The 25,877-nt window shown below is 36.8% G+C and overlaps 3 protein-coding genes across 5 annotated transcripts; 2 read left to right on the top strand and 1 right to left on the bottom strand.

Annotated features, from left to right (window-relative positions):
- Positions 1-1,653: 1,653 nt before the first annotated feature.
- Positions 1,654-6,014, top strand: LOC147860669 (GTP-binding family protein). The gene is made up of 9 exons (XM_087323916.1): positions 1,654-1,875; positions 2,573-3,010; positions 3,176-3,265; positions 3,352-3,500; positions 4,744-4,902; positions 4,980-5,046; positions 5,394-5,501; positions 5,577-5,716; positions 5,798-6,014. Exons 1-9 carry the CDS (start codon positions 1,693-1,695, stop codon positions 5,889-5,891), a joined length of 1,428 nt encoding a protein of 475 aa, XP_087180042.1. The 5' UTR covers positions 1,654-1,692; the 3' UTR covers positions 5,892-6,014.
- Positions 6,015-11,127: 5,113 nt separating this feature from the next.
- On the top strand, positions 11,128-13,321 carry LOC147860668 (cyclic dof factor 3-like). The gene is made up of 2 exons (XM_087323735.1): positions 11,128-11,327; positions 11,536-13,321. The coding sequence occupies exons 1-2, from the start codon at positions 11,211-11,213 to the stop codon at positions 13,228-13,230; spliced, it is 1,812 nt and encodes a 603-aa protein (XP_087179861.1). The 5' UTR covers positions 11,128-11,210; the 3' UTR covers positions 13,231-13,321.
- Positions 13,322-18,073: 4,752 nt separating this feature from the next.
- LOC147860667 (diacylglycerol kinase 1-like) lies at positions 18,074-25,343 on the bottom strand. Of its 3 annotated transcripts, none has more exons than XM_087323286.1 (13): positions 25,241-25,343; positions 24,516-24,708; positions 23,169-23,291; positions 22,879-23,007; positions 22,705-22,790; positions 22,325-22,436; positions 21,272-21,320; positions 20,660-20,742; positions 20,514-20,581; positions 20,210-20,287; positions 20,032-20,131; positions 19,724-19,837; positions 18,074-18,561 (listed from the first exon to the last, which is right to left on the bottom strand). In XM_087323286.1, exons 1-13 carry the CDS (start codon positions 25,294-25,296, stop codon positions 18,214-18,216), a joined length of 1,539 nt encoding a protein of 512 aa, XP_087179412.1. In that variant the 5' UTR covers positions 25,297-25,343; the 3' UTR covers positions 18,074-18,213. The 3 variants fall into 3 exon arrangements, with proteins under 3 accessions (XP_087179412.1, XP_087179413.1, XP_087179415.1); XM_087323287.1 differs by having other exon boundaries at positions 25,165-25,252; XM_087323289.1 differs by lacking the exon at positions 18,074-18,561 and adding an exon at positions 19,225-19,631 and having other exon boundaries at positions 19,670-19,837.
- Between the last annotated feature and the right edge of the window lie 534 nt (positions 25,344-25,877).

Genomic DNA, 25,877 nt, shown 5'->3' with positions numbered 1-25,877 from the left:
ATTATACCATCTATGTTTTTTACTAGTTTCATATGGGGGTTGAACAACCTTACCAATTGAGCTACAACAATTTGGATGCTCTTTCTATTTCACTAGATGCCACTATGGAATGTAGGGGTTGAACTCATGACCACATGGTCTCCATTGGGCAACCTTGCGAACTGAGCTACATCCATCTCTCTCTCTTTTCTATGCCCACCTATCTTCCTCCTCCCTTTTCCTTGGAAGTTTTAATTATGTTTTTTGATCATTTTCATTTCTGGCCTCCCTTCATTTCTTTTTCCTTCTTCCTTATGTTTCAATTATTTATAGTCATAACCATTGTCCCTAGGCCTTTTGGCTTCGACCTTAGGCTCCTAGCTTTGTTCTGATAAGGTCCTTGGCTTTGTCCATCGGCCTTTTCTTCCTCTTTAGACCCATGTGTCATCCTTAGGTCCTTGGCTTTTGGGCGAGCATTGCCCGTAAATTTCAATTGAGGGTTCAAATTCTATTGCTTGTAAATTTCAACTTTAAAAGAAATTGTATTTTGATGCTTAGATTGTTTTAGTTGAAAAATGAATTTTGTGTAGAATTTTGCTTAAAATTTTCAAATTTTCAATTAAAAGATTCATAACCGTCCTTGAGGAAATACAAACTAGTAAGCTTTCACAAATATCAACCCTATTACATAGGGTTTAAGAAATAAAGAAGATGAAATAACAAAATGAAAGATTGCCTAAGAGAGATCCTTGAACTTTGGGATAACAACCATGATTATTGGCCATGTTGCCTTTTGTCGTCATAGACCTCCTATGCACCCAAAAGGAGCAAGAGACATGTTCGTTACTTACTGTAGGTTCTTACACTCAGTGAAACAAGTCGAGAGTGTATATAAACTTGATGCAAAGAGACCAACACTTCACATGGTTGAAATGGGATAACAAAAAAGTTGCACTAGCCCTTGGAATTCAAAGGAGAAACTTGCAAAACAACAATCATGTGGCATAGTCTTTCATGTCCTTTAAGAACATTTTAAGGTTTGCTTGCAATTATGTTTGGAAATTTAGGTTCTCGAGTGAAATACTATTTGAACCTCTACCAACTCCAACGATAATTGGTATGACTAATTTCATATAAATGAGCATTGGAACTAAGAAATAAGGTGTCTCCTATAGCATAACAAATGAAGAGAATATTAACCTCATCATTTGTTGTAACGAGGTTTGGATGGATCAACACCGTTGACACGGTGAATTGTGTGCACAAGAGCGTCAATCTCCCTTGAGCTCATCAACGAATTAGCTAGTTCAGTGGGTGAACTCTAATGCTAACCTTGCTCTAACGCTTAACGTGATTATTAACAGAGATTAAACAAAGACGTAACATACTGAATGGAAACAATTAACTACCTCATTAGCAAACACATTAACACAGAACATCAACATGGATTCTTTTTCGTGCCTATTTGCTCTGTAATCAGATAAAATGTGGTTTTGAAGTCATCAAATCAGTCAAATTGAAGCATGCATATGTATGTATGTATCAGTATGTATAATGCCATAAACCTCTGAGTTGAACCCTCAGACAAATGCCCTATTATTATTATCATTATTACATTTTTGACTTATGATCGATCTACGCTTTCGTTAGAGCGAGCCTCGTCGTGCAGAAAAACTGAGAAGCACCTTCCATCCTGCCATAGCTTCATTCAGTATGCTTCTTCTTCTTCTTCTTCGTCGTCGTTTAGGACGCGTTCTTGCGACGCCTTCGTACCGGTTTCAGAAGGTTTCCTCAAGAAGCCGCTACGCACAGAGGGAGTTTTCTGCACAGTCTCCATTCAACGTCTTCTATCCTCACTACCACCATTCCTCTGTGTCTTTATGTCTCCTTTCTAAGGTACTTCCATTTTTCTCATCAAGTATTGAAGACATGGAATAAATCATTTTCTGCTTTTTTGTTGTCCTCTAATGTACACTTGGACAGGAAAAAAGCCTGTTTGATGCATTTACTGAACTAGGATACGGTAGGAGCACACTTTCTCATCCTGTAAACGCACAACGCAACATACAGATAAATATAGAGTCTATTTTCCCGATTGACGTTGTTGACGTAGAACATCATTTTCTACCAAGACATGGCCCAAGGAGACTGAAAATGATTAGAATCCTTGAGTATACTATCCATCGGGAAGAATAAAATGGGCCTAGATACGCAGATTCCTTTCATTTTAGTTTTTGTAAAATATTATTCCATATGAAAAGAATAATAAGTCTGCTTTCAATGTTTGAAATAAGCAAAAAACACTGTATCTTAGGTAGATTCTCTGAGTATATTGTTGATAGTTTAAAAAGACAGTAGTTGTGGACCTCGGCTAGATTATGTTTATGTAAAATATCCTTTCAACAGACAAGAAGTCTGCTTTTTGTGTCTGTACTCAAACTTTGCAGCATAAGTGTGTATTATGTCCCAAATCTCCAGATATGCGAAACAATATATGGGCTAGAGTTAATCCTTTTCTCAACAGAAGGTTTCATAATCAACCGAATATATTTCGTTAAAGCAAATGATTTTTTGTGTCTCTGTGTCAATGCAGGTTCTTGGTTTTAGAGTAAGGTATTTCTCAAAGGGTCAGTTTCAGCTGGGTGATCAATCAGGATGTCAAAATATGGATAGCAGCAGTGAAGGTGATAGTACGTCTTTCACAGATTCTGAACTTTTTGATGAACGCAATGGATGTAGTGGCCATCGCAGTGAAATTCTACAAGAATACAGTGATTCAGAAGATGAAGACGGCCAAGTCATTACACCACTGGAAGTACTGAGAGTGATAGAGAAGGATTCCTTTAATAAGCTTTCAGATAAAGAGAAGGAGAAAGCTAGAAGATCAATGGCCGATGAATTGATTAAAGCTGCTTTAGATGAGCCTGATGAAGAAGAGGATGGGATGGTGCCAGAAGAGAAACAACGGTCTCTTAGAGTGGGGATTATTGGGGCTGTTAATGCTGGCAAGTCATCTCTCACAAACTTCATGGTGTGCTCTCTGTGATTGTAAATAAATTTGTAGATTTGGTGATATGTACGACTGAGTGAATGAATGAATGAACAGATATCTTCTGCATTTAATGCATGCACATAGACCTACATTAGCATATACTCCTGCTAAGTGAAATTCCTCTACTCAAATCATGTATGACAGGTGGGCACCAAAGTTGCAGCTGTCTCCCGGAAACGGAACACCACTCTCAGTGAAATACTTGGGATTATGACGAAAGGAGACACACAAATTGTATAAATCCTTTTGACTGTAGAATAATTTAGAAGATTCTATTGGTACAGTATATGGTATATTAGTTTTTTGCTGGCTATATGCAGTTATTGTATGATACACCAGGGTTGGTCTTGGATATCTTAGGAAGGCCGTCAAAGACTGATATTAGAAGGAGATCTGAAAGTGCATGGCAGTTGTTTTCTCACTGTGAAGTTATCCTGGTCCTTGTGGATGCATATCGTCAAATTCACAAGTGAGTTTTTCTAATTTATCTGTTTGTTTCGTATCTATAGGTTTTTCTATTTCTATTATAGTTGTTTTTAAATCACAGATCTGAGGAGATAATGTGAATTGTATGAAATGAACTTTTATTATCATAACCTTTTTTTCTGATCGTGGAATGGGTCTGTTCTGATGAAGCTTCACATAGAGATACAAACATTATTAATTGCATCGTGATGAAACATCATCTTTGAAAATTCAAGAAAAACGAGATATTACAGCGGCTTAGCAAATGGAAAAACCTTGAGGAATCACAGTGGATTGCAACAAAGGCAGGAGAACTTTTCAAGTAACCTTGTGAACATAATTTTCAAATACAATGAATCATCATGTTCAAAAATTGAAGCTAAACAAAGTATTACTGCATACCTACAAATGGGGAAACTTCTGAAATTACAATCTTCTTTATAAAAGGCAGGACATCTTTTCAAGGAACCTTGTGGAGAACTTGGTGAATATAGGGGTATGAAGCTTGTTACCTTCTTTGTATCAAAATATGGAATCCAACAGATATTTATATAGGGGATATGAAATTTGTGGTTCATTTTCCACTCTTGCTAGGCTTGTGAGGTAAGAGAAGTTGCCCAACTGTTTCAAATATCTTGATTATCCAATAAAAAATTCCCTCTTTCATGCCAAAACAATGAAAGACGTTTGAGAGATATTATGTATATGATGTAGAATTCACACACAAGGTTCAAACGATCTCGCATTGTATGATGTGGCATCAGTTTCCAATTATCAAAACTACGTATTATATTGCCAAGTCTAAATAGAAAACTCCTGATTGAATATTTGACAATCCCTCATTTTTATGAGCACTACAATTGATGCTTCTTGTTCTTGCAATACTGCCGTTATTTTAGGTGAGGAGAATAATGTTCCATCATGAAGGATAGAATTTCAACACAGAAAAACATACTTCATAACGAGTATACATTTGTAAACAGGCTAATAGTTTCAATCTGTTGAAATGAAGACATATGTTGATCTTATATAAATCTGTTTGATGATTCTAATTTATTTGATATGGCCCAGCTGACCGATGATCACCAATTTTACTTTTGTAGCTTTGGAGTGATCGAAAAGAAAAAAGGGGTTAAAGATTGCTTAATTTCTAGTTACAATTAGAGATTTTATTCTTGAAGTTTACATGAAGATTGGGTTAAAATCTTACGGTTTTATTACAAAGTAATAATTTGTTTTCTTGACAGGGAAGACAAACGAATTTTACGTTTAGTAGAAAGGTTAGGGAAGGAGGAGAATCCAGATCCAAAGAGAATTCTGGTGTTGAATAAGGTTGATATTGTTGAGAATAAAAAGGATTTATTGCCTCTTGCTCAACAGTTTGAGAAGCTGCTTGGCTATGAAAGGTGAGATGAGAACATCACTTCTTCGTGCTCAGATACTCTGAAAACCCAGCAGGGTAACTTCCTTTCCATTGATGCAGCATATTCATGGTCTCAGCGTTAACAGGCTCGGGTGTGAAGGACATTGTCAACTACCTAATGGATCAGGTAATTTTCGGCTCCTTATTCATGCTCATACGATGCCTTATTTTACATACAAATTCAAATTTCAGCTTTATAACAAGGTGCCAAATTCTTGAGCTATTTAAATGTGAGGGTGTTATCAAGGAAGATGTAAAAAATGGTCACGTCATTTTGTTAAGTTTTTTCTGGAAAATTCAAATGATGTTAGTAAACCTGCAAAATCTTCTTACAGTGTTTAGTTGCCTAGAAATTTTCATGGTCAGTATTACATGTACTTTACGGGAGATTAATTTCCTACCAATTTCTCTCTACATGTTATGCAAAAATAATATACTCGTAGGATTTGATGTATGAATATTAACTTGTTACAGGCTGTTTTGAGGCCGTGGGAAGAAGAGCCAAATCCTCTCAATGAGGAAACTGTAAAGATACTTTCTATGGAGGTTGTACGTGAACAATTGTTGGATCGTGTTCATGAGGTAAATATTTCTAGGTATCTATCAAGAATTATCCGACTTTGTTTCGACTAATGGTCGGGTCACTACATTGTTTAGGAAATACCGTATATTTTAGACCATCAACTTATTGATTGGGATGAGCTGGAGGATGGTTCTCTGAGAATTGAGCAACACTTTTACCTACCAAAGAAGGGGCAATGCAAAATTCTTGTTGGCAAAGGTGGTTCCACAATAAGGTAATTTGAAGATATAAGATATGACAACAATGTTTATTTTCATACAAATTGGATGTATTGAAACGTCTTCAATTCTGACAGAGATATTGGAATCAAGGCATGTGAGGAGCTGAGGGAATTATTAGGAAGAAAAGTTCACTTATATTTAGAAGTCAAACATGGTGGTGGATGTTGAGCCGTGCCTGGCTCCTGGCTCCACAATCTTAATCTGTAAAAAGGTTTCCATGTTTTCCAATTGCTTTCCTAGTGAGCTAAACAATGCATAGGTGGAAAATAGTTATGATTCATTTTGTATTCCTCTTCATGCTTATTGGGGAGAGAGATGCAAACTATGTGGAGATCAGTTTGTGTGTGTGTGAGAGAGAGAGAGAGAGAGAGAGAGCAAAAGGTCATTCATTCAACCCCCTACATTCCGCAGTGGCATCTAGTAAGCTTCGAAAAATATATGATCTAATAAAGATGTGTGGAAGTCAGGTCTTGAACCCAAGGTCTTGTATTCTTAGTCTAATAACTTATCACTAGGGTAAGTTAATTATGAGAAGAAAAGAGAGGGGGTGAGGGTCCACTGGGTTAAGTTAATTATTAGAAAAAAGAAGGGGGTGAGGAAGAGGGCAGGGAGCTCTCTTTTAATCAATTTTGCATATTTTATTTGGACGTTTTTTATTGTATTTTCAAATTGTTCGCAGTAAAAGATTGAATGTTCATGTTATATGACTGCTAAATGCAATTTTTTAACCAAATTCATTCCATGGGCTGTTTTAAATAGAGATTTTCCTCCCTTTTACCTATTTGAAGAATTTAATCAACAATCCGTAGAGTAATGAAAGGATGCTGCTTGTGGAACTCCTGTAATATACTTGCCTTGGCGACATCACCTTTTTGCATTTAACTAATACCTGTGTTTGTATAGCGTAAGACATAGTATGATCAAATTCTCTATATGATATCACTGTACTCACAATTCAGAGTTATCATGGTTGCATGATCATGTTTTCCATAGGGCATCATCATCATTGTTGTCTGGTTCCTGGCTTGGTGGGATGGTTACATCAGAGCGCCTAATTCATCAAATTAAGAGAACCCAAGTTCAATATCTGTTGTATTGTAGCTTGTGTTTGATGATTAAATTAAGATTGTATTTTCTATGGCAATTCTATACCTTAAAAGTCTGAAGAAACTGTTGGCTAGGTTCAAAATTTATACTCAACATTAGATTGGACTTGTTCTGACGTGTTGCATCATAAAATGTGGTTATTCTACACAACAGATTTGAATTATATGAAAAGAGTCTCTTTCCAAAAGACTGTTTTACAAAAGTTGTTTTGCTATCAGCTCATAGGATAAATTTATATATAGATTGAAGTACTTGGGAATATCTGGTAACATTTGTAGAACCAAACATACAGCTTCCTCACAATAGATGGAGTTTGTCACTTTGTGTCCTTTCATACACAATAAAGTAATTCATGCTCAGGACATGTAAATTATTCTATGAATAACTAAACCTACTGTATACAATCATGATTTGTCTTTATATCACTTTACAAGTCTAAACTACAGACCAAGAGTTGGTTCTGCAATCCACAAAGGTAAAACTGTGTACAATAAAGGGTGCTTTCATGTCAGAATTGATTCAATAGAATAATAATAGAAAATAGATGAATTTATATAAAATATTGGTCATTACATGATGAATTTATTGTAGCTTTTTATTTTGTGTTTTGGCTTACCTTCTAGTTGTCCTTAATTATGAACTTTTTGAACGCATTTTGTGAAGTGTTATTTTTTATACAACTGTAACATATGAATCAAAGCCATTAGCTACTAAGATTGTTATAGTTTTGAGGATAGAAAAAGGAGTACTGTTAAGGGAAACAAGCACAAGATCAATATCTGATTACTGGCTGAATATCTCAAATTGTATACTGCGAAGAATTTGAGCAGGCTTTTTATAAATGGATTGATACATTAAACTACTGCTTGAATTGGCATATTAATGCATAATCATCATGCCAAGTAAATGTATGGGGGGAGAGTTTGATATGAGAAACAAAACTAAAGGTTTGACTATTTTGAAAAGGGATTACAAATAGTAGATCTACTGCCACTATAGATAACTAGTTGTTAGCCGTCATTGTTGTAGACAACAAATCAATTGTCCACCCACTACAAATTAGCAAATGAGTGCTGTAGAAAATTGACAATAAGTCATTGCAACCTCAATTTGATCACAACCAATGATCAACAAAGATCACGTTGGTAGAGTGGCAGCAACCTCCATATCCCAACCATACCTAATTTCCCCCAATCCCCCCTCAATCTAAAGGTTGGTCCCATTTTGATCCGAGGATGTTGTTAATGCATGAAACTAAATTATGCAACCCTTGTTGAGGAGAAAATCGATAAGTTGCTTCAATCAAGTCAACTTATTCACTTAGTAAAAAATAGTCCATGTGGCTAGGTTTGATAGTATACATTCAAAAGAACAGCAAGAATATACATATCCTTCTAAATGATTAGAAACTCAAAACAAACACTATTTGTGACACTTTTCCATTTCCCTTCATATGTAGTGTCCTCGATATGATGGCGCATAGATCATTGAACACTCATCTATTTGCTAGCAATGGTTGCTTTAGCTAGTAAACGCATATGTTGGATGATGTTTCTCTAGAAAATCTAGTGTGCCATTTTCAATCATCGTAAAACACGTGTTATCATGGACTATTAGTTGTGGTTGGGGTTTGATGAAGACCCCACATGAATTACCAAAGACTTTCCCAACACCGCAATCTTGCAAATAATTGGGAAAGATGAGCCATGTTTTGCTGAAGGTGATCAAGATTAATGGCTCTAAGAGGTTCACTTTTTCTTGAATCACAGGTTATTAATGCTTAGTATCCTTGGATTAAACCATTTTCCACAATCCAAGGTTTAAAGTAGTAGTGTTGTCTCTAGGTAAAATTCATCTTCAAGTGAAGATTGAGGTTATATTCAAATTATATCTTATCTCTTAAATGAAGTTTGTGAATTATCTTTAATTCCAAATATCCATAAATCTTAAAAGTGGTAATCTTTTGGCATGCATTTGGTACTAAATATGTGTGTACATACTACATGCACATGGATTTATAGAAAAAGAAATACATGGATTAACTATGCAAAGGATATTTTCTTGCTTTTGCATGACTCAACTAACTTCAGATTTGTGTACTTAATTACGTCAATTAGAGACTCATTTCAAACTCTGCACACCGATGTTACATTTATTTATTTATTTTCTTGCAAATTTGGAATTCCTTGCCCTAACACGTTAGCATTTTTTACAAATTTTATGATGTTTAATTTGATCATGGAGAGGTGTCGGCACAAGTAAAAAAGGAAGATAAGGACAATTTCTCTCATTGATGACAAAATTGAACCCTCTACCCTTGACATTTTTATATTTTCATTATGTTTCGAGGTTGTACACATATTACAACCTGGACGTATCTGTAACCAATGTATGCAAATGAAATATTCATGCATGTGGAAACATACTCAAACATTGAGCATACATACAATAGATATCGCCATGTTGATGCTCACCGTTGTGAGCATAGTTTTTTATTTAACTGTTTTACGTTCTAAAAGCAACTCTCATGTATTATAATAAAAATGGGATGAAAGTGTCAACAAATTATTATTCCTTTTACACTTTCATTTTTGAGAGCACACTTTGTAAAGAGAAGTTAAATGTTATTCTTCTTACAAAAAAGTGGATCAACTCATTATAAATAAGGGGGAGGGGGTATTTTATGGATTCACAATTTTGACACATGGGAAAAAGAGTGCCTATGACACTCTTTGTTACACTCAACAGGTCGTCACATAAAGAAAGATATATTAACATGTTTTAAGAGCCCAAAATGGTCTATAAGACCAAACAAGAGATTACACCTTAAGAGTGTTGTCTCGTTTTATCTTAAAAAAAGGTGAGTAACATAAAAAACAAAAAAGAATTTGAAAGAGACTAAATTATCAAAATACAAAATACAATTATCAACAAATCTAAAGTGTGATTACCTTAATGAACAAATAGTTGCTCAAACATACATAACAATTTGTTGCTTCCTTCTATTGATGGCAACCAAAACAAGTTGGTTCCATCGATGATAGAAATATAAATACATGTGTATTCCCTCCAAGAAAAAACCATATCGAGGTATATGAATTCCATTGATATCCAAGTGGTGCATTTTGGTGGGTCTATGTGCTATATTTTCTTCGCAAAAAGCACAAAACACTTGACATATATTTGAGTGGGGATGATGACGAGTACTAAGGGAAAACTAACATATGGAAAGTGCATGCTTTTATGCAGCATAAAAGGGGGGATGCGCTCCATTAAATAAGATTTGTTTTGAAAAAGTGGATTGATTCTTTTATGCAAGGAGACAACGCAAAAGATGTGAAGCCAAACGAAAGATATGGTCTTATGAAGGAGCATTGGTAGCCACAACTTTGGATGATGGATTCTGTCACATCCACATGGAAAAAGCATCATATAAATAAGAGTCTTGTGGGTGCCAAAATCTATACACAAGAGATGGATATATCAAAATGTGTATGTGAACTTTTAAAATCAACCATTTATATGTTTATAAATATATAGGTAAGACAAAAGTCCAACTATCATATCCTATGTTGTGTTTCCTTTTATACGGTTTGGTATTGGATGAAAAAACTGCAGGAAAGAAATTCCTAAAGCATCGACTTAAGCACAAATGCAGCTTTGATTAGTAAACTAGTAAGCCATGCTAGGGAGAAATACATACTTGACTGTGCCCACTCCTCAAGTTGGTATTATACTGTGTATGTATGAATGGCATGACTATTCCGTTTCAAAAGTTAGAGATAAGAGATATTAGTTGTTGTAGGCCATAGCAATGTCAGCAAAAAAAAAGAGGCAAAACATGAGAAGTGAGGAAAGATGAAGTCGAGAGAGTAATAGTTTTGCGAACCGAAACGGTGAGAGCGTATGTTAGTTGTTGACCTTGTGCACAAAACTTATATGATCAACATACCAACAACAACCTCAAAAGTGATAGAATATATATATATATATATATATGTATATGAAGGGAATGAGGAAAAAGTAAAAGGATAGTAAAGAAGAAAAAGGGAAAGGTCTTGTTTGCTTCATCAAAAAAGGAAATCAATTCAAAAGAAGAAGAAGAAGAAGAAGAAGAAGATTGGATTGATAGTGTATACATACAGTTAGTTCTCTAAGAGAAAAAGTGATCTCTCATCTTCTTTCTTTCTTTCTTTGAATTCTTTCTACTCATGAAAAGCATTATTAATATAAAGGAAAGTGTTAAAAGGTCATCAAAAAGAGAAAAAAAAGCTCTTCAAAGACCTCTTCCCTCTCTCTCTCTCTCTCTCTCTGGAATCCCCTTCTTCTTCTTCTTCTTCTTCTTCTTCTTCTCAGTCTTGGCTCCTCTCTGCTGCTGCCATGTCTTCCATCACAGAAGATGCCTCCCTCGGAAAACTTCATGACCCTGCTTTTAAGCTTTTTGGAAGAACGATTCCAGTCTCTTCGGAGGGAGAATACGAATCTGCTTCTTATCAGGTATTGATCTCATCATATTTTCTTCATGCCTTCATTTTCTTTTCATCCAATCCATGTCTATGTAGAGCTACGCCATATCCCTGTTTTTCCTGACACATGTAGCTATATATGTATATGTATGTATGTATGTATCTTATTTCTGATCATTTTTTGCAAACTTTGCAAAACTTATGTATGATTCTCGACCTTCCCCCATATTTCTTTCCAGAATGCTTGCCCAGAGGCCCCTCTTTCTGAAGATGAGAGCTCTGCTCCAGATGTGATGAGAAGCGATGGCCATGATGAAGACCCAAAACGTAATCCCAATCCTTCAAGACTGCCATCACCTTCAATAGTCAAGGAAGGTTCCAATGATCCAACTCTTGAAACAGAGGTAGTGGTTACAAGTTCGTCTACTTATCTTCCTGATGATGCTCCTCATGAGAAGGTAGCATGTGAAGAAGAGGATCTGAAGAAGCCCAAAAAGCTCATCCCATGCCCTCGGTGTGAAAGCATGGATACCAAATTTTGCTACTTCAACAACTATAATGTGAACCAACCTCGACATTTCTGCAAGAATTGCCAACGCTATTGGACAGCTGGTGGTAATCTAAGGAATGTTCCAATTGGAGCGGGCAGAAGGAAGAGTAAACCTTCTATTCCACTCAATCAGTCGGAGAACATTACGGTACGAGAAGATTCTCTTGAGGATGCAAAGGATCTCATTTCGTGTAGTGGAGCGTCTTCCATCAGCCAAAGCACCTTGTTTTCACGGGCTCATGGGGCGGCTGATTCTTCATCTGCTACTACTACGATACTAACGTTTGGCCAAGAAAACCCTGTACTGGATGATGCAAGAAAACCACATGTTTCACATAGATTTGATGGATTTCAAGGATACAAGCAGGATATCTCTAGCACCACCCACGCAAAGACTAACCACAACTTGAATGTCGACTCAGCTAGACCAGTTGACAACGAGAAGGTCGTTAATGCAAACATTTATGATGTGCAGAACCACCCAGATGGGAAAACTACCCAAAATCCTGCCTTTTGGCAGCATCCTCGCCCTATTCAAGATTCCTCGATTGAAGTACTTGACTCTAATGAAGTAAAAGAAAGTAGTGGTGTAGAAAGTATCAGGGGTAAGGCTGATGCAATGCCTACATGTGTATCGAGTGTGTCATTCTCATATATGCCTGAGCAAAGTAGGGCTGATGCAGTGCCGGCATGTATATCTAATGCCTCGTTCCCTCATATACCTGGGCCATGGGCATATGCACCAAACCTTGCATGGGGAAATGTTGTTGCTGCCAATGCAGTTATGCAAGGAGAGCTAAGCAACTCACTGGGCAACACAAATCTTCATCAGGCCATACACTCTGCCACACAGCCTCCATGGGCTTCAAGTGCTGATGCAGCACATTGTATAACTCAGCTTCCATGGGCATCTCTTACTACTACTCATCCGCAGGCCCTAAACAACATAATAGCACAGGCCCCCCCATGGGCTGGATCTATAGGCAATCCATGCTCATGGCCGTTTATGCAGCATCCATTATGGTGGAATAGTGCTTGGGCCATGCCTTTGGCAGCTGCATCTATTGCTGCTGCCGCTGATCAAACGCTTGGAAACAATACACTCGGGAAGAGGCCACATGATTCTATTGAATCTGACAATGAGAAAAGTGTTCCACTGTTGATGCCTAAAACCCTAAGAATTGATGACCCAGGGGTTGCTGCCCAAAGCTCCATTTGGACGGCCCTTGGCCTTCAAACCAGATCAGATAATGTGACATCTACAGGCATGTTCAGGAAAATTGAGACCAAAGTTAAAAATGAGGAGAACAATTATGCTCTGAAATCCAATCCAGCTGCAATGGAGCTTTCAGCTCTGTTTCGTGAGAGCAACCTGCCTCTGTAAACTAGATGTGCAAAACGTGTATTGTGAATGTTATTTTTTTATTACCTGTCGTCTGTATATTATGAGTAACAAATTGATTTGACGTTCTGTAGTTATAATGAAATAGGTGTAAAACTGCACCTTGTACAAATATATTTATACTGTTTATAAATCATAAGCTTAATGCAACCTATCATCGAATAAAAAAGCAGGTAGCTCTCTGTAATGTCTTTTGCAGGGAAATTGACTTGTTTTGCCATTTATTTCCTATAAATTTATCAAGCTTTGTGAACTGGTTTTGAGCAATTGCATTGTAGATTATGCATGCATGTTAATCTGCTAATTTACAAACCAAAGACCACAGAAGTTTATTGCAATTGCTACATTAGTGATGCATAGAGTTATAGCTTATGTTGGCCTTTTTAATTGTTGATGACTGCATGTTATCTATACTCGTCGACAAATGTTGGAGAAGGTTTGATCCATGACGCTTTGGCCAAATCTTGCCTGATATTCAAAAGCATAGGAAATCAATTTTTAGTATTCACACATCACTGATTTCTTCTAAATGGTCATGAAATCGCTAGCTCATGGAAATCATTTCTCAATATGTTCAATACATGCAAGGACATCCAAGTGCACTTGTTGAACTTTGTCATAATGGCATTCCATGCTGCCAATTGTCCTAGAATATGATGTCCAATCACCATTTGAACTGTGGTGGTAGTACTAGTCACCCATTGGTAATCACATGGCGAATGAATAGAGACTTGAAGCTGGCTAAATCAAGGGCAACTCAACCCAACCCATGCATCTTTGCTATAATAACATTTCATGCTTGTGTACCATCTTCAAAATCATTCAACCACATGCATTTAGTGTTAGAAATGTTCAAAGCACTATGTTGCTTGATTCGGGAACAAAAATCATTTGATCCCAGTTATTTATGATAAACAACGCAAACACAAGAATAAGAATAATAATGCATCCACAATTTTTAAGCGAAAAACTCTCTAATAAGATAAAACAGAACAAGAACAGGTCCAAAAACACTATCCACTATCAGGAAATAGAAGGTACAACAATGTGTTGTTCTAGATAAACCAGAGTATTAGATGAAACAAGAGTAAAACTCTAATCACTAATCTCACCAAAGCAATATTACCACTGAAAATATACTGCACCTATTGAGTTCTTGCACAAATTGATTATCACCAAAAATCATATGAATTAGTCGTTTCAAACCCAATTCCAAAAGAAATCTTTGATTCCAAGAAATTTCTTTGCTAACGCTAATTGTTGCAATGTAATCTACTTTAGTATTAGACAAAGTGACACATTCTTGCATGTAGATTTTATACCATCAAGATCCTTTGACATGTCTACATCTGTAAAACCTCAAAAAATTGGTTTACAACCTCCAATAAGCATGAACCTACATGTACACGTTAAATACTTTTTAAATCTATTTCATAACATCCCAATGAAGTTTACAAAGAGTGGAAAGATACCTACTTACAACACAAAGGATAGGCCCGAGAACGGAGAATAGTGACCAAAGTCAGTAAAGGGTGACTTTTATAGCATTTTACAAAGGGTTGGGGTCCTTTCACATTAGGGCGCCCATTGGCTAAAAGCTTCCTATTGGGGTTTACTCTATCCCCTTTTTCCTAATGTCTTGTCAAGCTTGGTGTCCCTTGTTGGCTCACAACTTGTGTTGCATATACTTAACACAAGTTCTGGAAACTTTCGGAGCATACATTCTAGAATCTTTGGAAAGTTCTAGAAACTTCTAGAGCATGCATGCACATGCGATGCTCAAGAACATGTGTAAATATGGTGGTTCATCTTGATCTCAATCAAGGTGAATTACACCAGTTATGGAATCAGAAGTACAATTCATTCTCTCTCTCTCTCTCTCTCTCTCTCTCTCTCTCTCTCAATATCTTGTCTTTTCTTTCACATTCATTGTCTCCTTTTTGCTTTGCTCTAGCTATTATAGTAGATTGTTCACATTCTCCTTCCTAAGCCTCATCATTCGACTCCACTAATAACCTAAATCAGATTATGACAACTTTGCAACTTTTCTAGATCGAAAATGAAAACATTTAGGAATCATTGTAGAAACTTCAAGTAACTTTATCGATGGTGTCTTCAAACCCCTAATGTTCTGGATCCTAAGGTCAATCTGCCAGATAAATTTGATGGCAAAGGATGCACCATCACAGGTTTATCAATCAAATCCAACTTATCATTTGACTAAAGCCCCAAATCTGTTCTAATGATTTTCGACAAAAAATGGCCTATGCTTCTATTGTGGTGACTCCATCCATCTTATTCCCTAGTTCCCAATGAAGGGTCATTGATGACAAATCTACCAAGAAAACAAATGCAGAGCTCCTACTAACAGGAAAACGTTATAGTAGGAGCTATGCAACCGGATGATTCATGGTGTCCACCTTTATTGTGTTCGTACCATTCGCCTACATCCCCTAGAAGGTACGCCTTCGTTTTGTATCTACCTCAATAAATTCACTAGCTTTACTAGATCATAGAGAAATAATTCGTTTCATTGACATTGCCTTTGCTTGAAAACATGAAATCTTGGTTGTCCAAATGTTGAAAACCAATATCGGTCAAAACCATCGATGGGAAAATGCTTTCATCAAGTGCAATTATGGAAGGTACACCTTTAGTCCTTGAATAGGTTCCCACCAAGAGAAAATGATCTTTTATCTCATTGTCTCACACCGACATCTAATCATCCTCAGGCTCTCATGGTTGGAGATGCACAATCTAGTGGTGGATTGGTCTATCCATTCAATCACCTCAACTTGAGCCCTTGGATTTCAACTCCAAGGAAAGAAAGTCTTAACTTGATCACTTTAACCCCTCCAAATATGCTTCAAATATCTTGGTCTTAAAGTTCCTTCAAATCATAGATGGAATGAATATGCTACACGTCTCTTAGAGGTAGGAAAGAGAGCATATTATGCATTTGAGAACATATGTAATCATGGAGATATGAAGTGTTGGATCCTCAAGAAATACCTTTTTGACACTTATGTGACACCGATGCTTCCCTATGGGGTGGTAGCATCCCTAAATCTACTTGGAAGTTTTAAAATGTTCAAAAACATTTTTTTACGAAGTTTTTTCAAGTTAAGAAACAAACACCATACACCCTTCTCCTTGAGATGGCGTCACTTCCCATTGAGATCATGGTTGTAGATAGGGTTGTTGAATTCATGCTTAAGGTTCAAAAAAGTCCCTCACATCGACTTTCTAGAATCGTATGGGAAGCAAGCAAAAAGATCCAAAAGGCGCATAAAAGCAAATATTTGTGTTATGGTTGATGTAAGATATGATAAAAAGGTTTGGTAGATGGGATGCAACACACTTGCTTCATGATTGATCACTAGATTCCTCTATAAATGAGGCCTTTTTGCAACGCCAATGTATCATGAGATGGGACAAATGTGGCGGCTCACACTTCACACATTATACTACACATGTTGCACATAAGTACAAAACCGCACACATCGATATATGTTAGCTCACATGCATTGTGATGTGAAACGGGGTGTTGGGGGATACATGATGAGAGTGGTCGACTATGCACCCTTTTCCTTAAACAAGTTCGAGAGTCAGAGTATCACACTTCCATACAATTCTCTGCCTTTATTCATCGAGAGTTGCTATTCACTTTCACATGTATTATTTGAAATGTAATATTTTTGGTCTCATAGGTCATATTTGACCTTCGAAAATGATAATAAAATATATCTATCTCTGTCTCTCTCATATGTTCTAGAACATCGAGAGTCGCTACTCACTCACATGTATTATGTGAAATGTAATATTTTTGGTCTTATAGGTCATACTTGACCTTCGAAGACAATAATAGGATCTATCTATCTATCTCTACCTCTTCTTGCCAATGCCAATTAGTGGAGTTGAAGCCAACAAACCCAACAACATTTCATCATATAAAAAGGCGAATTAGAACATGGCTAAGAACTATGACTTTATCAAATAGATAATGCTAAAGGTTGAACCTTCAAGTATGCACGTACATCATGCAAACAATATGGTGGCATATTTACTAAATTTACTACGACACGTAGTCAGCTATCCAAATTTGTTTTACTAAAAGGAAGGTGGAGATTTGTTTCTAATGAGAGAGTGAAAGAGACGTTGTTATTGCACTACTTAATGGTTGTTTGCATGCCTGCACGTGAAACAAGTTTTAAGAAACAGACACCTTCCTATGTTAATGCGAAATGTAGAATGAGCTTATTCTGGTCTAAAGAGTATAACATTATGGTTTTCCTCTGCCAGCTTCAGTTTAATAATATTCCAAGTACGTACAACATAACATGTAAGATAAGAAAGGTTGCTAGTTATGTACAACCCGACATCAATATTTATAAATGCCCAATCACATTCATATGAGTCCTGTGCATAAGCTTTGTTTGCAAAACCCTTGATGTGCATATACTTAACAATAGCATGTTAAAGTGACGGACCATATATCCGGTTATGGTTGTAATGCTACTGACTGAGATGGTCAGTCACACATCCCTTGGTTTGGTTTATGTTTGCATCACTTTAAGTTTCCAATCTTTCTCCTCACAACAAGAGAGCTTGTCAATAATATCGGATCATAGATTGCAGTCCTCCAGACTCCCAACAAGGGTTTCATTTAAATGCAGTGGGTGCTAATGTTTTTCTTTTAATAGAGATGATATAGCTCCATACAACTTGATGCAAGACTTTCTTAGGTATTTCATCTGAACACAGATTTGTAGCATAAATATTATACACTTAGCATGGCAGTTCTCATGATGATCAGAGATTCTCATTTCTGAATTCATGTCACATGCTTTTTATTCACAAAAAATACTGAATATCCAGATTCTGGTCAATCATGTGTATGATAAAACAGAGTTGAAAGAAAACAATTTTAGCAATGATGTATGGCATACAGTTTTAATTTACAAGTCATGTGAGTTTGAAGGTTGAGGCAGCACCAAATTTATGTCCACTGCCTTCGGTGTCTGATTCCTCATCACCTGAGTCTATTGGGTCTACAGCAGTAGGTGAACAGGAAATATTTGAAGCAGGAGTACCAAGGGAAACTGAATTTGTCTCTACATTACCTGCCACATGTTCAATGCACTTTGCAGTGCAATCACCAGTTGTAAGCATCACAGCCTGCCTTAATGGTCTGATTTCAACTATTGTTTTCGATTCATCAGAAGGTAATGGCTGTAGCCAGGGCTCTCCATCCAGCCTCATGTAAGTCTTCTCTCCAGCTTTCTGGTTAAATTCTATCCTGACCTTGTGAGCCTGACATGATGTGAAGAGGGAAATAACTATAAATCCTGATATAAAGTATTCTTAGTATATCACTAAAGATACATGTTTCAAGCAGTATGGCAATGTCCCCATATGCAAATATAAAATCTTATCAATAAGAAACAAGGTTTAGGGTTTAGCTAAGAATGCAATATAAACATTTAGTGTTCCAACTTGGAACTTCCAAGCACAAGAACTGCAGGCTCATGCATAGCCTAGATAAAAAAGTCGCCATTCCAACTCTCATCACTCAGTGCGTGAATAGATGTATACATATACAGATGTGCATGCTTCTGAAAAAACCAATGAGCCAAATTTCTACCAAATCTGAGGAAACAACCACTCTAAAGTGACTTCATTGGCCTGGATCCTCCAATGTGCAAGAAGAATTGGCTTCCTGGAAGGTTAAAATGCCTTGACCATGATGATGGCTTCCTGGAAGCTGGGGATAAATAAATGTGACCATAAAATTTCCCAACAAAAGAGAAAATATCGGTCCTAAGCATCAAATAAAGGCACGCACCAGGCACATAAACAAGGTATGGTGAGCATAATGACCTTACAAAGCTCTGGTATAAAGGAAACAAAACATGCTGAACTATAAGTTCAGAATTTCTAGATCACTGACCAGGACTCATCCAACTCCAAATGATACAAGCCAATAAGAATCTATTAGGATGGGCCCGTATATCTAAGCACCAAAAACCCTCTACATTCCTGATAATATACTCTTGGTTTTATGGATAACGGATTATGTGTCAGGTTATCATGTGAATTGTCATGCAATTTTGGTATTACCAATCCCTCTTAATAAATACAATTTCCATATTACTCACGTGATATCCTTACCCTATTTAGTTTCATTCAAAGATATAAACCAGAAGACAATCACTAATAAGGGCAACGCATTTTTGTGCATCTAATTCTCTTCACTCTTAGCCACATTATCAAGACTTTGTATCCTCATGCTTGTTGCAATACCTTTTCAAGAGTTTATGAGGTGTCAACTGACATTTAGTTACCTTCAAAGATATAAACCAGAAGATAGTCACAAATAAATTCTCTTCATTCCTGGCCATATTATCAAAACTCTGTATACTCATGTTTTTTGCAATACGTTCTCAAGATTTTATGAGGTGAAATTGACATATACCTGAGCAAGTCGTGTACCATGGCCATTAGGTGTCAAAAGTGCAAGTCCATGCCATCCATCGTGAAACCCAACAAGTTCAATGTATCCATCATTTACATAGGCAGGAGTCAGGTCCTTCAGTATGAAAACGAGGTTATATTAGTAAGCACGGGACTAAACGATATTCATTTCAAGCATCTTCATTAATCTTTGTTGTTAGTTATAAACGAGATGATCGCATGCAGACTTCCTATTGATTGCCCTTTAAAGGAGACTGTTCTCACGTTGATCTAAGTAAATATACTGGAAATCATCAATGAAGAGAAAACCTGTGTATGTTTCCTCCAAAACTTCCTAACTCTAGGAGTTCCCCATGGATTCAAACCCCCAGAAAAACTAGGCAGGTTCAGCATTACAATGGACCTTATCCTGATCCAAACAAGACATAAAGTGATTCAAGAAGCAGAACACTTACAGAAAAACCATAAGAGCTCTATTGCAGTATACCTTTTAGGGATATGTAATTCATGCCAGACTCTTTCATTTTTGCCTTGAATATAGATATTTGCTATTTGGTTGATGTCCCTGTTACATGTAAGAATACTCTGGCTTCAATAATCAGATTTCTTTATAAGGAGAAAAGATGGCACATGACTCACATTGTAAGGTACATACAGTAAAATACTTCACATGCATTCTGAATACAACCTGATGTGGTAGTGTGTTTCCTTATCATATGTGTGTTTTACCTATCTTAGACCTAATTTATGATTTATCAGAATCCAAAACTGGATATTATCAAATGTCTTACATTGATGTAGGACGCATAATATTGGCCAAAAACCAGCCCTGTGTAACACCAATGAGTGCATATCTTCCCTGCATTATCCTTCAATCATGAATAACCAACAAATATCCTGCTGCACATAGATGCTCTAATGTTAATCAATCTCAGACCTGATTTGCAAACTGATTTTTGAATAATTCGGGATGCTCTTGCCGTTTCCGATGAAACTCATAGGAAACCTCTGCATCCATTCCTGTCAACACCACAAAACATAACTATTAATGTAAAAGTTCATATTTCTCTGGAATACCCATATAATATATATGCTGTAAGAACGTTTCATCTTGAAACCATAACACTACTGTTTTTTAATAGCTCTGAGTACAATTCATTATCTTACATGTCAAATTTATCTTAATGGATGCTAATGTGTTTCTTTTTCGTTTTCTTCATAAATATGTGAGTAGCTCACATTTCTTTGACAAGAACGTGTTGCAATAGGGTGACTCTCAACTCTCGCATCCCTTCCCTAAACCAGAAAGATTTTCTAGCTTTTCATGTGCCCTCTCTGCAAACTTTCTAGCGCAATTAAATGTGTAATAGCAGCAGCACAACAGTTATTATTCTTAAAAATTGGGGGGCAGGGGGGACTCATGGTTCCCCAAATCAACCCAATAATCACTGTTGCCAGATGACTACTCATGCCTCTGCCTACCAAGTCACCTGCATATACTATAGTACAATGGCCATGGTGAACTTCATAGTCACAGAAAGATATTTACCTATACTCAAGTAGTTCCAAAATCCACCTCGGAAATTTTGCGTCCCATCCTGTAGTTGATAGCAAAGAAACAATGTTTATTATGCAAATAAATTGTTAAAAGATGCTACATGATTGAAAACTGAAGCATACAAATTGGCAGCACTCCTGGCTTAGTCAGCAATTAATCAATCAATATATACACATGCCCACACACTTTTGTAAGACCAAATATTTACATACAAACTGCCTTTATATAGCATCTTGTCAGGTGATAGTGGCCTTTTTCGTCCACGACAAAATTGACAGGGTCATTGCAATTACCCAATCTATAATGTAATCCCTTTCACGTGTTGTGATCTAGACCCTACTTGTGTAATTTTTAAATGACCTGTAGAATGAGAGTGAGAGATGGAGCTAGAGAGTTGTGATGGTTCTTTGTGGATGAGTTGTGGGTATATTGTTGTTCTTCAACAACTTCAATGTCTCTTGAGGTCTAGCAGGAAGAGTCCTACGCACCACTGGTCTTTATGGACAAACCCTTGTTTGAAAAGGCAGCGATATCACCCAATTATTTCATTAAATACAATGCACAGACAAACATAGTATTCCTCTAATTCTACCCCCTGATGGCACAATTGTTAGATCCGTTCTTCCATATATTTGCACGCATATCTGCCTGCCTCAATCTTTAACTGATGTGAAGAGGCACTGAGCTGCTCTATCACACTACAAAATGCATGAGATAGATGTGTATCCATATAAGAAGGCCTGATGATAAATCCATCCAGAGATGTGTGTGACAAGAGAGCCTTACAGTGAACAACCTTCTTTACCAAGAGACATTGTGGAACTAATCCATGTTCTTTCACATCTAATTTAATGATATCAGTTCAGATGACTCTATTCTTTTCCACCTTGGTTATGTTCAGGTATTGCGGGCAATCCAAGCTACATATTAGAACAGAATTAGTGCATTTATATTTATGGCATGTGAGATAATAATACCAACAAAAAAGGACTACTTGGGTGAAATCTTGGAAATTGGCAAAATGGTTAAGATATATATGTATACCTCATGGTGAGGATCAGATTCTGATACTTTTTTAAAAGGATGCAATGAGTGAGGTAGTTTCACTGGTTCTAGTTGATGAGCTCGAGTTTCCATCTTCATAAAAACATGCCAACTACAGAAACAACATTATTCCTTTGTAATTTAGAAAATGCCTACACATCAACCTCAAACAAGCAGGTCAAACATATCTTATTAATTGTGTTTACTTCCTGATGTTTTTCATGTGTTTCATTTGTCATCACTGGTTGTCTACATATCTGGAAACGTGAGAATCATTGTGATATGTAATGGATTTCATGGTAGGAGACTACAGGTAGTTCAGCAATTTCTTTTAGAGTCTTTGCCATTCAGGTAAGAAGTCACTCAATAAATTTGCATACCTGTCGATGTTCATTGGTGTTGCGTGGTAGACCAGGCAGAGAAATCTTTTAACGGATTCAACATCTGTGTCTGGGTTCTTTTTACCCTGCAAAATATAGAAAACCCTCCTAATTAATACATTTATGATATGAGGCAATACAAGAAACTCCAAAAAACATCAGCTGGCATCTCACCCATCCAAATGAAAATGGCAAGTTGTTGCCTGTCCCAAGGGGAACTGTTGCAATAGGTGGCGGATGGGAAAGCTTCAAGTCGCCAATTACTCCTAAGAGCCATCCAGCTGTACCATCTCCACCAGCAACCTTAAGAGAAAATTGAAATTTTTGTGCACATGGATTGCATATACAGATTTATTCACATTCATGGGAAATTAATGTTAAAGAAACCTGTTGGCCCAATCCGTGTGGATGGTTAGGAAAGATACCGTACAAACTGAATGATTAGATTCAAGGAAGAGACTCACAATAATTCTTAATGACTCCTGAATTCTTTCAGCAATTTGGTCTCCGTTTCCTTTCAGCTTCTCCAAACTATTAAAAAATTTGTGAAGCGCCATGTCTGGTTCATCTTCGCTCAAATTGAAGACCTTACATTCAAAAGGTAACAGAACAAAGTCCCAAAGTTATGACTCCACTATTCTGAATTAACAAATACACAAGGACACTTTTTCTTTTCTGTGTTACCCACAATTTATTACTTTAACCCCACAAGCATACATATTTGATACCTCCCACACCTTGTGATACCTTGGATCCTGAATTGTTAGTTGATATGTTCCTATTCAAGGTGCATATTAGAGGACTCTGGAGATTAGCTTTGAATTCCATCCCATCCTCAAAGTTATGAGTTCAGTATTCTGAGTTAACAAATACACGAGGATACTTTTTCTTTTCTGTGCCACTTTGCATTTATTACTTTAACCCCATAATCAGACATATTTGATACCTCCCACACCTTGTGATACTTTGGACCCTAGATTGTTAGTTGATATGTTCCTATTCAAGGTGCATATTAGAGGACTCTGGATATTAGCTTTGAATTGCATCCCATCCTCACATTCATACTCCTAATTCAAGTCACTTTCAAGTTTCCATGGTCCCCATCGTCTATGAAATACACCTTTTCTTGCATCATTTTTACAGCATGCTCTATCTTCACCCTTCTACATATGCCAAATTTTTCGAAGTAGTTCAAAACTCTTTGAACGTGATACAGGCAAAATTCTAGAAATCGAAATAGTTGCTTCAGACACACAACAGCAGTAACGGCCATTGTACTTGCTCACAATACACAAACATTGTGAATAGAAAGAAACCACTTGACACCCTATTATTGTGGACTCTTTATCATACAACTGGAATGAGATCAGCAAGGCCTAACAGATTCTTTTTTATCTACTTGAATCTTGCATAATATGGATGAAAGCAGATTTTCAGGCCGATCTTTTTACCTACCTAAAAACGTGCAAGAGGTCAAATTATTTTTGCAGTAAAATGCTTGTATCAGATGTTTTGGCCCAATCTTCATACTGGACTTTGATACTCATATGCACAAAGCATCATCTGGTTCCAATAAAATGTTTAGACAAATCTTGTTCCTACTTATGAACATGCAAGAGCCCCCATATTATTCCTCAAGTTAAAATCTTGCATCAGATGGATGCAACCCAAAGACTAGCCCTATCTTCCAACTGGAGAGTGGTACTCATAAACTTGTATTCTTATTTGCATATAGCATGGATGAACAATACAATGGGACCTTAATAGATTGTCTGATGCAATTCAAAGCTATCCTAGCAGTATTTTGTCACCTGCTTTTCAGAAAGAACAGCTTGATATGATATCAGCAATTCCGAACCGAGCTGACCACCACTTTTTGTATTGATAAATACAAGTACAGGGCATTTTGGTGGTTTTTCTTCGTTTGACATAATCTCACAAAAAATAGAATCTGGAATCTTCATCTCTGCAATGATTTCCTCTGTTGTTTCTCCCATTCTGATGCTGCGAAAAAGAAATTTTGGTGAACAATGCTAAAACATTAATATATAGAGTGCCGGATATAGTGGTGACCAAATAAATGGAATGAGCTACAGCAAAGACCTAATATGGGGTCTGAGCTAATGGTCAATAACTAATAAAAGACAAGTTTTCCATCATTCTTCAAATCATGCAATATGGAGATCTGAGCTACGGAAAAAAATTGAAATGAAAAAGTTTTCCATCATGTCCACAGACGTTTCCTGTCAGCAGTGTAGAGCAGGCATTGTTTACATCAGGCATTCATCACATCATCTAAATATGTGGAGACATATGTCCTGCCACAAATCTAAACGAACGCACGAAACTAAGAGACAAATTACAGAAAAACTAATAATAAGAAATCAGCATTCATCAAATCAACCAAGACATATATATAATGATCTATATGATGCAAGGTAGCACACATAATCTGTTTACCAAGAAATGAACAGAGAGTTGGGGTGGGTAGAAGACAATATCAGACTGGTTGAGGTATGTATGTATGTTTGTTTACCAAGAGGACGATAGAAGGAGTCTGAATTTGCGAAGAGCTGTCCGCATTGGCATCATTTGTTATGTGAGGAGCCCCACAGAAGGGAACATGTTACATGGTGGGGGGCCATTTCAGTTGTCAGTATGTATGTATTGCATCTACATACATACATACATACATACATACATACATACATACATACATATTTGTTGACCGATATCTCACACGTTATCCTATCATACTCACTCACGCTTTTTACTCATCATTTTTACTTCACTTCCTCAACAAGTTTTCCTTTTAACGTACTTTCCTCCTGCCTAGCTAGCTAAACACGTTACACCACACATACATACATGGAGAGAGAGAGAGAGAGATAAAGAGAGAGGCACACGTAAATCGGTTGTGAATTATCGACTAGGATACCCATGGATTCTAATGAATTGTTCAAACTCGGCCGATGTTAATTGATTACGCCTTTCGCTTTCATATCTTTCTTTGTAAAGTAAGCCCCCCTCCCCACACACGTAAACGAGAAAGTCATTAAATCCATTGTGCATATGAAAGCATATGGAGACTCAATGGATACATTGATGAATTATAAATGGTATATGCTCTTTTGAGCATATGCTATTGGTTATCGAGCAAGAAAAATATATAC

This window comes from Azolla caroliniana, unplaced genomic scaffold (genome assembly GCF_043228905.1).
Source record: "Azolla caroliniana isolate FFs.n. ecotype wild unplaced genomic scaffold, voAzoCaro1.0.p SCAF_8, whole genome shotgun sequence".
Classification (NCBI taxonomy): domain Eukaryota; kingdom Viridiplantae; phylum Streptophyta; class Polypodiopsida; order Salviniales; family Salviniaceae; genus Azolla; species Azolla caroliniana.
The sequence above is the reverse complement of the archived record's forward strand: the minus strand, read 5'-3'. Positions and strand labels throughout refer to the sequence as shown.